Source organism: Microchirus variegatus, assembly GCF_963457635.1.
Source record: "Microchirus variegatus genome assembly, chromosome: 6".
Classification (NCBI taxonomy): Eukaryota; Metazoa; Chordata; class Actinopteri; order Pleuronectiformes; family Soleidae; genus Microchirus; species Microchirus variegatus.
The window spans coordinates 30,272,635-30,289,107 of NC_139807.1; the positions used below are offsets into that span (position 1 = coordinate 30,272,635).

At 37.3% G+C, this 16,473-nt stretch overlaps 1 protein-coding gene across 1 annotated transcript in view; it reads left to right on the forward strand.

The window, feature by feature from the left end:
- Positions 1 to 16,473, forward strand: part of LOC310928564 (protein diaphanous homolog 3-like) — a gene marked incomplete at both ends in the record, with an annotated part of 191,494 nt that overhangs the window by 31,916 nt on the left and 143,105 nt on the right. The window contains 5 exons of the mRNA XM_083891154.1: positions 2,176 to 2,294; positions 2,414 to 2,478; positions 5,257 to 5,361; positions 7,494 to 7,799; positions 9,954 to 10,068. Coding sequence (XP_083747280.1) covers positions 2,176 to 2,294; positions 2,414 to 2,478; positions 5,257 to 5,361; positions 7,494 to 7,799; positions 9,954 to 10,068 — 710 coding nt within the window. The remainder of the gene's footprint in view (positions 1 to 2,175; positions 2,295 to 2,413; positions 2,479 to 5,256; positions 5,362 to 7,493; positions 7,800 to 9,953; positions 10,069 to 16,473) is intronic.

Below are 16,473 nucleotides of genomic sequence, written 5' to 3' on the forward strand. Positions count from 1 at the left end.
AAGAGAATGCTGTCTCTTTTATCTCCAAGCCATCTTACAACATCCACGGCTCCAGACTGTTTCTCATCTCCTACTAGTCGTACTTTTCAAAGACTTATTTCATATTGGTTCATTCACAGCTGGGTGCGAGTTAAAGTTTGGCTTGATCAAAAGACGGAGCTCCAAACAGAGGGCATATGAAATTCATCACCTGCAGTTTTATCTCTCACTCGGGCACCTCAGGGTTCTCTGTTTTTACTAATTAGAAAACTGATGAAATGTTAATATTTGTGTTTTTTAAGCACGACTTACACTGGCACCGTCTTTAATATCAGTTTTTGTATACATACAAAGAAATACACACTCCCTAATAGGATAAAAGGCATTCAACTGCTGAGTGGTGGTTCAAGTTTCCCCCCCCTCTTAAATAGAGTCAATACTGACTCTGTCAAGTTTCTATGAATTTAACTGTGTAAAATAGGCTTATAATATAATTTCATATTGATTTAATACATTTGTAATATAAAATTGTTGCAAGGCCTTGAATCATATCTGCACATATTACTGTACTGATGTCTAAGGAATCCATCATATCATATGGTGATGTAAGAGAGTTGAGACACTCCACTGTCACACAAACCGCTCGTAAATGTAGGATAGTTTGCACTGAGCAGAGCGTTGAAGGAGGTAAAAAAAAAAAGAGCCCAGAGAAAAGGCTTTAAGTAATATTTGGAGATCATCATCATCCCATTATACAATATTTAAAATGAACAGTACTGAATGTATTATATAGTGCAACTCTGTAGACAGTTTTTAGTTGATGTTTTTGAATACAAATGTAGTATTTCTACTTGCAAACATTTAGCATTTTGTTTAAATGTGAAATATGATCTTTTAAATTAGAACTGAGCAATATATTTTATCTATATCGTGATATGAGTCAAGATATGGTCTGAGATCGCCACATCGTGATAAGGTATCTGTCATGACTTCCTGGTTTTAAAGGCTGTTGCATTGATAATAGTCATATTTATTATTCAATATTATTGAATAACTGTGTGAATATATTATATAAGTATTATAAAGTTACACTTTTTAGACTATTTTTTTTTTTTTTCACACTATTTGTGTTACAGCAGAATTGTAACTTTTTCTGGGTATTTCCTTGTGTTTTAAGTTATGCAAGGTTCAAATAATTTAAAAGTTGCATCTTGCTATTTTTTCTTAGTGTATAAGTAGTAATTAGTAATACTACAATGTTGTCCATTCTTACACAGGGCTTCAAAATTCACAGCATTCATGGCTTATTCTCTTTGATTTTGAAGGCTTTTGTCTTCTTTCAGACCATGACTCCTCTCCCTCATGCTGCTCATCCTGAAAATATAGATGTGCCGTTCTCAGCATTGTTTTAAGAAATAGATATCGAAGGCAATTTCCCTTTTATAATTGATGCTCATAAGTCTCAGAGTAGGGATTGGGACTCTCAGTGGCATCTCTTTAACTTGTAGAGGCACAGTGACTCCCTGTGTCATGTTGCGTCATAATATTTTCTTTATTGTTGCATGTCCTGGCTTATTGTGTAATCAGTATTCAACAGCGGCACTTGAAATTATTCAACTGGAATTACTAAGCACTGGCTAATAGGTCGGTGTGTATTCTTCATTGTCCATGATCATAAAAACAGTATGTATATTGGCATTACTGGTGTATAGGAGAAAAGGGTGTTTGATTAGCTGTGAAAAAAGTAAAATCCTCAACTTGTGTAATTGTGTAATGTGCCTCATGCTGACTGAAGTTCAGTCCCACAAATTGAAAGGTCAGTCATTTGGATTTTTTGTCATTTAGGGCTTTTAATCAATTATTAAATTAGTTATCAACGGTTTTCAATACATTCCCAAATCACAAATTAAATATAATTTTTTTAATCGTCTTTGAGCTGTCTAAACACATCATGACATCACATCATGACATCACATCATCATCAGCCCTAATTTGTATTTTCATGGTTTGATTGATTTCGATTGGGATTATTCGACATTTACTTTATCTCTTCTCTCTATTCCTGCTTTTATTTTAGATGGACCACTTTCTGTCACACCTGAAACTACAATACATACAGTACACTCTTCAGATCAGAAACATGGGATAAAATGAAATAAAGTGATGTCTGTTTCTGTAACTCCATCTCTGTCTCAGGCCCCAGTACTTTAAGATCATTGAGGAGTGCGTGTCTCAGATTGTTCTCCACCGCAGTGGCACTGACCCAGACTTCAGTTACCGCAAGCGCCTTGATGTGGACTTCAGCCACCTCTTAGGCAAGTCACGCACTTATGAGATCCACTCTACAAACTCTATCATTACATGGTTTTCATTATAATAGATATTTACAAATATTCACAAATGTAATGAATACATTTTTCTGTGTCGTTTTCAGAGGTGTGTGTGGAGAAGGCTCGAACTGATGAGTATGAACAAAGAGCTTCAGAGCTGGCACAGAAGGCAAGTGCTTCTTGTTTTTATTCTACTACAGATCACCCATTAAAGGTGCTAAATCGGCCATTAAAGGGGCTTAATGTGAGATCCAGAAACGGTTGGACACGTGTGTCAGTAACTGAAATGCAGCCTCATCACGATTCTTGTGCTTGCCGGAGCTTCAGGACAGCCTTCGAGAGAATGGTGACACAGGAGACTGCAGTATTTTACTAATGGATAAGATGCACACTAATGAGGTTAACTAAAGCAACACTGTAGTCTTCGCTTGTGGCCACTTTTCTTTTAAGCCCGATGGTCTTCGGTCGATAAAACTTTGATTGGCTGTATTGTGCTGGGAGTCATTGTTGACGTTAGCAGTAGGGGTGGGATTCTTTCAACATATTTACTTCAACATTTTTCACTGGAAACCAAGCAAAGACTGAATAATTTTTTGAGTTTGAAGTTCATCACCTCGGTAATTTCTTTTTGGTGGTTGGCAGCACCAGGAGCGGTTTATTTATCCTTCACCTCCAGGTGGTAATGTGACATGTTGGCTCCCTGATCACCTGACATTAAAATGCATTTTCTGTGATCAGATAGCGCTTCACCACTTGCACTACAGGGCATTATTCTGCTACAAAAAAATAGCCCTGTCTTAACAGTCCAATATAATACTCTTCAAAATAATGATGCATATTGATGTATTTTTGCAATTAATTACGCCGATTACATTTACGACTTGCCCCAGCCATAGCGCTTTGTTTGGTTTCACACAGTGCTAGATATTGTAGTGTGGCTTTTGTCCAGCTTGCTTCTTTCCCACTACTTCATGGGAGCTTTTAATCAGATTTTTAGTTGGATTTTACACTTTAGCAGTAGCTAAAGCATTTGGGAACTTTAGATCCTTTAATTCCGAGGTAAAATCCAACCCCAAGTCCATTTCATAGACTACAATAGGGATGAGCCGGACAAATGAGGGACAATTGTTGGTGTCTTTCTGATACTGGTCACAATAACTGGATCGGATATCAGAAAAAGAAAAAATTTCAAATCTGATACAATCCAAAAATCCGATACATCGCATGTTTCACTTTGCACAGACTGTAAAATGTAAATAAATATCAGCAACAGCATTTTTGGCCGAGTCATATTGTGTGCTGTTCATTTTCTCTTCTGGTTTTTGAAATAGTTTGAAATGGCTGTAGGTGGTAAATTCATCAGCACGACTTTGGAGTTTAAGTCACTGTATCAGACTGATATGTGTAAGTTGTGATATCAGACTTGAAAAAGTGATATTGAGCCATCCCTAGTCTGCAGGGCAGCAGAGAAGGTTGCAGAAGTTCAAATTGTTTAAGTCGAGTTATGATCTGTTAATTAATTGGCATTAAAAAGAAGATTAATGCATGAATAAACTTACACACGGCCCCCTCAATGCCTTTTGATTCATTCTAATTTGTTCCATGCATTATCATTTGTTTACATAATGAAACATTACCATTATTGAGCAAACAGTACTTTATCAATCCCTGGAGGCCTTAATTATTGAAATAACAGAGGAAATGAAATTGATTTAAAATGGTTGAGAATAATGAATAACTTTGTGTTACAAGCGAATAAACATTATTTTCTAATGAAAAGGAAAGATTATTTGTTATCAAACACAATTGCACATGCCCCAGGTTTTTCATTGTGAGAATGGTGATTGTGTACAGAATTTAAATGTTCCATTATAAAATATGTTAATTGTCTACCTTTTTGATATAAAGCTTATACTTGATAGCATGTTTCCAAGTTGTGCAATAAGCTGAACTGTTTATCATCTTAGTGCATCGAAATGTGCAATGTCTAACTGTGATCACTAAATGTCAGCCAGCAGCAGACTATAGCTCTTGATTAGAGACACATGCTCACTGCTGATATGTGTCGTTTTCTTTTTTTTAATTAGGGATAAGCTGATACGATTTTCATTATCGATATTGGTATGTGTCAAAATCCCTGGATCACATATCAGATGGATAAAAGTGTAAAATCCTATATATTGTATGCTTCTCGATGCACAAACTGTGTCATGTCAATACAAATCTGAGTCATGTAGTTGGTTGTTAATTTCTACTTTATGAGAGAAGAATATTTGTTAAGCAATTGTATTTGCATCAGTGTTTGGCCCAGCAGATTACAAAAATCAGATTTGTCTTCATAAAAACATCAATTTCATACAGAATTCTGAGCCTTTATTCTGTAAAAATTGTCATACAGTATGTTTGGTCTGAACGTTAAAAATAACACTGCTGTTGGATTCGATCGCCAAGTTTGGAGAGTAACTATTAGCATATGTTTGGCTCAAAGAAGAAGCAATAATTCTCAAAAACGAACATGATAATTATTAGCAGTATTAAAAGGGAAAATAGAGTTTTTTACATTTTATTTCTTAAGAGTCTTCGTAAGAAGTTGGTGATTAAAAACAACATTGACATTATGTATAATAGAAACAGTCAGTTTTTTTATTGATCGGTTTCCTACATTAGTCTTTTTTGGTAAAAAATTGGATAGTTTAGATTAGAAGGGGAAAACATTTAATCCCAAAAAATCTGGTTTTGGTCCGATATTCGAATGCTTATTTTGTGATATCTGTATTGGACACGAGAAAGTGGTACGGTGCCATCCCTAGTTTTTGTCAGGGAATGGTCTGACAAAAGGTAATCAAGGTCAACTTATTGTGAATTATGTAATTGAAAAATATTTATGTGAATTCCTAGTCAAATGTTTGCTTGTGTGATCAACACAGATATATGCTTCTCTTTTCAGTTTGAGGAGGAGTTTGAGAGGAGACAGGAGGCACAAGTGTCACTGGTTAAGTGTGAAGAAAAAGTCGCCGAACTCCAAGCTGAGCTACAAGCCTTCAAGTCTCAGGTACATGACCAATATGATTTTGTTTTTAGTGTAGGGTAGGGCTGAAACTCACCATTATTGTCATATTTCAAAATTAATTAATTGATTAATCCGATTTCTGGTTTCCGAAACATGGAAATTATGATGCTCTCAAATGTCTTTTTTCCACAAACCAACAAATTACTCAGTTTTAATGATATCTTTGATAAATGGAAAGAAACCAGAAGATATTCACATTCAAGAAGTTGAAAAATCTGAGATTATTTATGAATCGATTAAATATTTTTCATTTAATTAAATTACATATCACACATACAGCCAAACAATTCAAGAATAGAGCTGTAAATCAACTCTGGAGTTACTCTTCATTATGAGATGTTCTTGTTATTTCTGGTGATTTGGGAGTGGGGGCGGTTTAATCCAGTGGAGCCTGCAGTTTGGTTTCTGACATGGAGGCTGCCTCCTCTGGCTGGCTGACACCAAGTCTAATGAGAACACTGACCAGTCCTCCATGTTGGCCGTTTCTAATTCTCTGATCTCTATCCCATAAGAGGAAATTGTTCTAAAAAAAAGCAATTTATTCTGACAACCCTCTTCAGTCCCACGACTGGGCCTCTCTGCAACATCACCCCCTCCTCTCCACCCTCCATCCCCCTGGAGCTCCAGAGAGTTGCTCCCACGCCCTGGCACTGCAAGATAACTGCACGCTCAAGGGGAGAGTAGGAACTTCCTTTTTATTTTGCTGATAATTTTTCAATTTGAGAGAGCAAACACACAACGAATACTCAAATAGCACCTCGGGTTCAATGATGCTACTATGTTTAGCCAATGCAGGTACACTTCGTCTCGCCTTCGTCTTTTTTTTCTGTCCGTGCTTGTGTCATTGGAATTCTCTCTCACACACAAGTGTACACTTGTTAATTCAGCAAAGATCCTCCTCTCTCTGGAGGCAGTGGCAGAGTAAGGGCCCAGGGCTGACCTTTAGTGTGCGTCTTTAATCTAAAACTGGTGCATGGATCAATAAACCATTTGCTCTGTATCATACAATTTACGAACCTTTGTGGTCCCTGTTATAACATTTTTTTTTTAGCCTTGGAAAGAAAGAAAAAACCCCAAATCATTGTGGATTTGTTCTTGGCAGAATTTGGACCTGTGCTTGGGTGGTTGAAAGAACACACCTCTGACTCTGCTACATACTTGGCAGATACAGGAGTTTGTTTCCCAGTTTTTTTGCCTCCTCACGTTCAGTTATATTTCTTTTTTATTCCTTGAAATGTGAATTTGCAGTTAGTACTGTATGTGTAGGACGATGCCTAAGGAAACATTTTTCCACACTCTCTAGTCTGCTGTTAGATTTAGTCACTTTATTCAAGCACATCCCAAAAATATGGGAAACATGTATGTAGTTCAAAAATAACAAACATTAATTAATGTTACTTGTAAAATCTCTGTCATTGTTAACTAGACTCAATTAGATTTTCTTTCATGTCATTATTGCATATTATGCAAAAATCTCAATAATATGATTAGTCAATTAATCAATTACAAAATACATTTTCAGATTTCTGCTTCTTAATGTGAATATTTTGAAATTTCTTTGCTGTGTTGACATTTTTTAAATTAAAATTTCGTCACTTTGGTTTGTGGATAAAACAAGACATTGACATCACAATTTACAGGTTTGGAAAACACCACTACATTTATCAAATCAATTATGGTAGAAAGTAAATTAACATCTGATGACCTGTTAACATGAAGACATGTTAAGCTTCATAATGGATAAACTTTAGTATTATTATAGTATTTTACTAATATAAATCAGTATGATCCTGAAATTGTTTTTCAAGTCAAATAATTTTAAATGAATTTATTTGACGTAAATACATGTTAAAAGTCATGTTCTACGGCACTGAGATGCAAGCTTACAGTAGGTTTTAGTTTGGTTACACAGATGACAATACATTAGTATGATCCAGTCAATAATTTATCAGATGAACAGCAATGTTTCCTAATCCAGGGTGTGCGATAACAGTGTTATAATTGACAAGGCCTCTTTAATTTTACGCCAAAAGTAACATTTTTCACACAACAGTTGCTACTTGTTATGTCTATGAACCGGCACGTGTCTCTTATTTTACTACCTGTCTAATCAGTGTGGAGCTGTACCTGTGAGCCTGCCCTCTGCCCACGGTCAGCAGCCATCATCAACGCTCCTGTCTGGGGCATCCACTCACACTCCAGTACCTGGGTTGGCGGCACCCCCTCCTCCGCCTCCTCCTCCGCCTCCTCTACCTGGTTATCCTGCCCCACCTCCCCCACCCGGAGTGCCTCCTCCATTTGGTGCCCCTCCTCCACCTCCTCTTTTTGGGTTTCCTCCCCAACATGTGTTGCCTTATGGCCTCAGGCCGAAGAAGGAGTTCAAACCTGAGACTTCCATGAAGCGCCTGAACTGGTCCAAGGTAAGGCACAATGAGATTTAATAAATATATATATATGTATATATATATATATATATATATATTTTTTTATATATATATATAGTATAAAAAGTATAAATGTAGTTATAGTGTAGTATAGTAAAACGTATACACTTAATCTGTTGATCATGATATTGACATTGAACCAGCAACTGATGAAGCAAAATAAAAATCCGTAACAGCATTTTAGCTAAGTCATTCTGTGGGCTTTTTAAAAAAAAAAAAAAAAAATTCTTCTTGATGGGAGAAGAATATTTGTTGTTTTTAAAATATCTTGATATGGCTAGCACATTTAATCATAGTTTAAAAGGTCTAAAATGACTGTAGCAGTCGTGAGGTACCGCTCTGGACAGCTTTAAAATGATGCCACAACAGCCTAGAACTCTAAAGGTTAACAAAAGGTTTTGCACAATAAAATGATAATGTATGCCGTGAATTTATATTGGCCTTTTTGTCTCGGCTCTTAACTTTGTTCCTGATGTTCACCAGCAGCACTTGAAAACTGCAGATGTTTTTCAAAGAATTACAAACAACAACTTCCTCATTTTGTGCCAAGCCAGAAATAATTAAAAATAGCAGATGATCACGTACTGTAATCAGAGTAGCCTCAGTGCTACCTCTACAGATGTTATTCCCTGTAGAGCAATATTAGTTCACAACACAAGTGATCAGTTTGGGGGTTTGATTAATAATTTAATGTCAGGTCTACACTGGTACAGATGTTCAACAAAGTAAAACATATGCTTGAAATGTGACATTAGCCTTTTAGCAGGACATGAGGAGGACCTGTCTTCTGGCACAGCTGTGCGAGACACTCACATATGGTTATAACGTAGGAAAAGCTGTTGTGAAACTTTTACGAGAGTGCCTGAGTTAATTTTAAAGAGTAAGCAAAGTAAACATGTTTTGACAGACAGGGTAACCTCCTGACGACCTAGCAGTAGCTTAGGTTTAACTAGTAGTAATATTATGACACACATTTCCCCAAACGATAGTGGCATGTAGAAGGCCAGTGATTTGGGATGCACCCAAAGAGTGACAAAGTGGAGAGACAACATTAAAGAACAGACGGATCGGAACGGAAATTTCTACAGTTGGATCGGAAATTTCCGATCCGTCAATTACATCTGTATCGGAACCCGATACCAATACTGGATTGGATCAGCCCCATTCCTACCTGTAATCCTAAACTGTAGTCCATCATGTCCTCACAACAACATATAGGATCCATAGCGGCAGAGGGTTCACCTGCCAAGGACCATGTCCACTTTAGCGTTAGCTGGAGTTGCTGGCTACAGCGATTGCGGACACACCATTAAAATCACATCTGCCTCTTATATTAGTCCATGTATTATCCTCTGAATTCCACTCTTGCATTTGTCATTAAATTGGAAAGGGAGACACGATTGTGTCAACATGAAGCTCTCTGTGTTGTACGCAATGTTAAATCAGTCCATTTCACTTGCTGGTTGTATCTGTTTTATGCCAAATACACTAAATAGAAACTCTTTGCACCTTGCGTCATGCACTTTTGACCATGGATTCTAGATTGTCTAAATAGTCTTGTCTTTAGCTCCATGGTCAGGGTTGGCAGCGACAACTTCCAGTTTACTGTGTAGGGTTCATTCTCTAAGACACTGATAATGCAAACAAATGCTTGAACATTCCATGAGTTGTTCATTTTGAAAATATTAAAATATTGAATTAAATTATACTAATATAATATAATATATATTATATATGTATAATATAATTGAATTCAATATTCAATTATATTATATTAGGTTATTAGATTGTTTAGTATACACTCCTACATTAGCACAGATGTTTAAGTAATTTTATGCTCACACTGCAATTCTTTACACTATATTAATGTGTTTAATATGGAGAACTACTAATTAATTAAGTGTATTAGTGCTTTTTGCCTTTCTCTTTTACTTATACTTGTATTTTGTTACACTGCTGTGGATATTTTCAATAGAATATTTAAGTTAATCTTCAATATCTGCAATTTATATTTCTTTGGGGACCTTAATTTGTGACTTTCCTGTTTTCCTAATTTCTCTTTGTGACAGCTATAATGCATAACGTGTTTACTATAAGTGCTGCAGCTGTACTGTGGTTGTGTGTTTTCAGATCTGTCCCCAGGAAATGTCAGAGAGCTGTTTCTGGGTGCTGGCTGATGACAACCAGTATGCCAAACCAGACTTGCTGAGCAGAGTTGCTCTCACTTTTGGTTCACAAAGAACAGGTCAGGCTCTCACTATTTTATTTATATTATTTTTGTTTTGCTTTTACATTCATCTGGCTGTACTATTCTGTGTTCTTTTATTTTGTGCTGTCATGCTAGATTCTTAATGCACAGATTTGTCAAACTGTTAATCCTGCATAATGTTGTTCCCTGCTCATTTTCCCATCACGGGCATATGACGTTAAAAATGACTTTTAAAACATAAAATACAAATCCCAGTCAGCATGACAGAACCTGACCCGAACAATTTAATTTTAAAATGAGCTTTTTCACCTCTTTATGTGTTCTGGCTATGCACCTTATAGCTGCAGCACAAGGGAAGAAGTCACTATACAATATTCCTCAGGAATATATAGGTCCACTGATTAACACTGTTCGTTTCCAGAAATTGAATATACTAACCATAATTATGTCTAAAGTTGTGTAATTGCTTCAAAATAAAAGTGCACCAGCCACAGTATGGGTTTTGCCTTTTAGAGAACATCATCCTTCGTTCACTTTGAAGGCCACCATAGTTCCCTGATGTGCTTGGGAAAAAGAAGGGTGAGCGGCAGAGCCCTCAATTTATTACAGTCTGCAGTCTGTCCATTAGGTGCCACTAATTCCTACACTCTGGTCCTTAAAGAATAATGCAGACTACAGTGCAGACACCTTACATCTCAACATTAGCATAATGTCATTTTTGATTTCATAATGTATTTTTTGTGTAATTGACCATTAATCTTCAGTGATTATTTTCAAGATAGTCCTTTATTAATCTGCACCTACTCTTCTTTCTCCACGTAAAAATACAATTTAAGACATACATTTTAAGACAAAAAGAGCTACAAAAAGTAGCGAGAGCTGCTGCCACAGGCTGCCACACGGGAGGCGCCATGTTGGAAGACAGACTCTGCAGTCCTTGCTGAGTCAGAGTCTCCGAGGTCGTTGTGCTGTTTTAGATTTTGGTGAGGTGTACATACTGCTCCTGATGGTAATGCTGCAGATGTATGCATACACATTAGTATGGTTGGCAAGATCAGGAATATTCATGTACAAGGTTGTTAGAGTGATTAAAGATACAGCGAGAGGCAGCAAGAGATGTTATCAGTCTTGTCCTCTCCTGTGCTTGGACTATTAGTCCCTTCTCTGATGATTTATTCACATCTATTTTTTTTTCCTTTCACATCTTGTCACTGAGTCAGCCAGCTTACGACAATTTGAATTATTCATCCAGTTATCTACTTGTCACTACTCAATGCTACTCCTCTCGGGGTCCATGAGACCGCCCCTACATATCAGTGTTCCCTTGTTCTCCACCGTTGAGATCTAGAATAATGGAGAGTGATCTAAATGGTAAAAGGAATGATACCCCAACAGCAGGCCATTTGTTAGTAGGGTCCTATTTTTTAATAGGAAAAAATATAATTCCAATTATCTGATATTGATGTATGAAATTGCAACATCTCTTAATGTATTCCTTTTTCCACCATCCTGTTCCGATGACCAATGACTGAAGGAATAGCCAAGCAGCTACAAAGGCTGAGTATAGTTTGACTAAAACTTTTAGTTCTCTGAAAAGCTCTGTCGTATCTGAACAAAACTATAAATGAAGTAACTGAAATGATATTCAATCACAAATCAAACTGAAATTTGGCAACTCGGTGCCAATACCCTGTCCATCTGTGAGGGCAGTTGTTCCAAACCTTTTTATTTAGGGACCCATATTTTTACTCTTGTTAGAGGACTCTCCCCCACCATTGTATACTGACAAAAGGGGAAAGAACCTACTACATTTGAAATATATTTATGATATTTACATTTTTTATTGCAAAACTATAATAGGGCTGTCACTTTTTATTCAAATTTCGATATTGTTTCGAACATGGGTGCAAAGTTAAAGTTCGAGCTGTAATGACTTTTGAAGTAGTACCCCTTAGGGTCCAGCAGAGGACGCTCGTAAGGTGTACCTACCTTTTGGGGACCTGTAAAAACAGAGTGACTTTGGCAAAAGCAGCAGCAGCAGCGACACCCCCGTGGGGATAGAAGCCGACAGAAACTCTTCTCTCTGCGGATAACAAGCTTCTGCTTTGGTGGAGAGACGTGGGCTGCACCAAAATACCAGCAACTCTCAAAAGTTGCCTCAAATATCTATATGTGTCAGTGACACGTGTACTCTGAGAGCGTGTTCATATCCACGGGTAATACTGTAAATAAAGAGAGAGACGCACTCAATCCCAATCAGGTTGAAAAGCTTCTATCCTACTCTACCGAGTGTTATGAAAACTCTAATGCTAGCAGCACTATTTAATAATAAATAAATAAATTAACAATCGGTTATAATAAAGTGTTTACGTAGTATTGCATGGATCAAAAATGCCTGCACTGATTAGAGCACCTTAATTTGTTGATTTAAAACATTGTTTTTTCCCCCTACGCATTCCCTGCGATTCTCATGTTGCATGCGGAAGGATGCCGATATATCACCAACGTGACCCGCCCCTATTATCTTACATTTAAAAATCATTTCACCCACAAAATTCAAAATGCTTTGCAACCCCTGGAAACAGTTGTGAGACGTGTGTTCGGGTAATGACCTGGAGCATGCACACATTTTATACTAATTGAAAGTAACCATAATTTTCATTGTATGAGGAGACAAGCAAACCAAGTGCGTTCCTCTTTGCAGTATGCCATCTGTTTGGTTTTCTTACTCGTCATGCATTTTAGATATGGCAAGGAAGGCATAAAACATTTGACCAGTTTCAAACCTTTGACATTGTACCCAGTGTTGTTTTCCTCCGTCTCTTCTTGTCCTGGCTCCCCGTGGAGGTTGTAGGAACAGCATAGCTGCTGGGCTCAGCTGTCTCACACACACAGTTGCAACGGCTACTGCTGTTGTGTGTCAGCGAGTGTCCGTGTACAGTATGTGCACATGGGTCTGTTGTCTTATTAACACAGCCATGTAGAATCGTGTTTCATCTCACTTAAGAGCAGCAGCATCTGGATCAGCATTAAACATTGAAAAAGGACACTGGGCGAAACAGTATTCACTCAGTTTTTCCTCATTCAATTTTAATTTTTGTCCCTTCAGACTCCCCTATTGTTTGGAAATGTTTGTGTTTTTCACAGTATAAAATCCCTGCCATCCTTTCCTCAAACTGCTAAATGTGGATGGAGACTAAGAAATGTTTGTTTTCAGACCGTCTCTATATTTTTTTGCAGTCCAAGTAATCAAGTGTATAAAAATACAGTCACTGTTGGGCAGGGCAATATGGCTTATAAATAATAAAAAATGTGGATATTTTTAGTCTATATCTCGATATACACGCTATATGGGGATCATATAATGCTGCACACAGGTTGTTTCTCTGGACATAGGGAAAGTTTTCTTTTGAGATAATTTTGTGCTTCTCAAAGCACAGTGACATATACACTGTCGATACAATCTAAAATAAAATATAATCTACTGTTTATTATCTCATTTACATGATCTTAAACTTACAGAGGTGGGATTAAGTGTCTTTAAAACAGATATAAATTGATTACAAGTATGTTATTCAATGTATAATATTTCATTTATAATTTTTAGTTTGTTTCACAAATGTAGTTAATATAATGAATGTGATGATAATCAATGCAACAGCCTTTATGACAATATCCAAAATCTAAGATATCTTGTCTCATGTCATGATATAGATATAATATCCATATTTTGCCCAGCTCTCAGTGACTGTGAATAGTTTGTATTTTTCACTGTGGTAAGATAAGGCTGGAACTACACATTTCACCAAAATGTATATTACTTTATTTTGAAGAATTAAAATGTATGTATGTCACTAGTGATTGGACATAATATTCACATTTGCAATATCGTCAATGGCTCCTCTGTTTGTCTAAGACATGGATATAGAGAGTGTGATGCTTGGCAAAGGGTCAGTGCCACTTCAACAATTCTCCCCGGTGAACAAATTGCGATTAATGGCTGTTTCTTCGCGTTAGGGAATAGGTCAGAGTGAGCAAAATTAAACAAGACTACTGAATAATGTGAGTTGATATCTTGGCTCGTTTCTCAAATCTGCATTCATTAGCTGTAAATGTCTGACACGTCCTTGCCCCAAAAATAAATTAAAAAAATGATAAAAAATAATGAATGCTTCAATTATGGACAGAACAGTGAGGAGACACCATTTTGTGTTTGTGTATGTCTTCAGTGGCAGTTGAGCAATAGCAGAGTAACATTAAACGCATGTGCATGGTGGTGAATAGAAATTAATACAAATTGGATGTTTGCTTATTTATGCAGGTTTATGTGGTAAACATTTGAATTGTTACATCCATTGGGATTTAAGCAATAGGTGGAAGTGTTTGCTGTGTGCTTGTTCGCATTCCATTCACATAGCTGCACACATCTAAGGCTCACACATAAGAAATATCAAACAACCTCTACATCCAATTAAGAAAACCTCCTAATTATCCTGGAGGTGAATGTCACCTATGTTGAAAACATCGGCACACACAACAAACAAACATAGATGCTGCTAAACGAGGAAAAAAATTGATAACTTTGGAAAGATGGTATGGTGTAAAACAAATATGCTTTTCAACCTGACCACACATTGCGAAGATAATTGGCAAATTAATGTTGAATAGTGCCAGAAATATTACAGCAGATGGTTGCGCATTTGGTATCTGATTTCACTATTCACTCTTTTAACTATTAAAATTCAAATCACTCTCCTACTAAGCAACAAAGAAAAATACATTTGTATGCAGCTCACATTTCACTTAGTATTCAATTAAGAACTAATTAGCGTCAGTGAAATGGATTGTGTTGGTGGGGGTATGCCGGAGATAGTGGAATTTTGTGGACTTCTGCAGCAGATGAGTTGTCATCGATGCCAGTTAATCTTGGAAACTACAAAGGCAACTGCACTTTGACTGATAGAAGCACAAGAGCTTGAGTTTTATAGGGCAGTTTAATACACACAATGTACAATGACACTGTGTTTAATGGAAATAGATCATTTATATGATTCAAGCTGCAAGTAACTGTGAAGTCACAATGTCACATCCTGACATATAGAGATGTCGTGAACTGCCATAATGGTACGGTTGGGTTTGGTTCTGTATGGTACAGTTTGGATGGTAAAGTCCTGGGTCAGGCTTGCGTTTTGACCTCTACTTGGTAGGTGGGCTGTGACAGGTGCCCGATGGCCACCTAGCGTGACGTCATACCGGTGTGTTGACAATGAACAGCATTGAGCACGACCCAGGACACAACGATGGAGGACATATTTGGTTTGTCTCAACAACACGTCAAGTTGCATCCCAATCAGCTGACTGTTGTGGGTGGAGCCGGTTTAGCTCCACCTTGACATTATCGAACCATTTTACTCTGGTAACCCCAGGGGAAGGCTGCCTACAAATTAAGTGCTACAGCCTGCTTATTTTGGTTCTATTCCTAATGGAAATGCAAACAAATATGTACTGCACTGTACTGTACCAGTTATTATTGTTTTTGGCGGCTCTGTGTGTCTGTCTGTCTGTTTGCTTGCTTGTTTGTTTGTGCTTCCACACTTGCTGCACTTGCCACTATGACCAGCAGAGGGCGCCATAGGCTTGTTGCTTGAATGGGGTGAAGTCTGCACCTCTGACCTTGTTCCACTTGGTGGAAACACATCAAGATGCAAGACGCAGCAAAAATGAACAAGACTGGTGCTGGATTCAACCTTTTTTACTCTATAAATGTACAGGGATCGATCGATAAATCGCCAAACTTAAGAGACTGATCCGAGTATGGAAACAACAAGGGCATTATGCCACACCTGCAGTATCCCGACAAACTGTCAGGTAAACGAATGGATGCAATCTGGCTTTCAACTCTGGAGTCTACCAGCTAAAGATAGCATTGTTGTTACTGGAAGTATGAGTGTTCCTTTAGCGTCACGTGGCATAACGTTAGCGTTACAGGGTTTGTATGGGTGCTTGAAAGCCTTGAAAATGCTATTTTTCTTCCACAGAAATAGCTTTATTGGCTGAAGGAGTGCAGACTAGCTTGTGGTAAATCTAGTCCATGATTTACTAGTCGATTGCTTGTGTTTGTTCCCTTTTTTTGTCTTCTTTTGCTCGATGTGATTCACCCCTGCTATCTTTCTGGATCTGTGGTGATCCGGTAAAATGCTCTTACATTAACCTGTCTGCATCTGTTTTGGTACAACATTTACCTACCATCTTCACTTTGATGAAAAGAGGGCATTACCTTGGTTGTTCGACGTCAGGTACAGCTACAAATACATCAACTATACAAACTTGACAAATACACAAACATAACTTGTTTAGTATTCATGCTGCTAGAGGAAACACTGCAGAAGTAAAATGTCTAATATATATCACATTTAATTGCACCTTGCTACAGCAGATCAA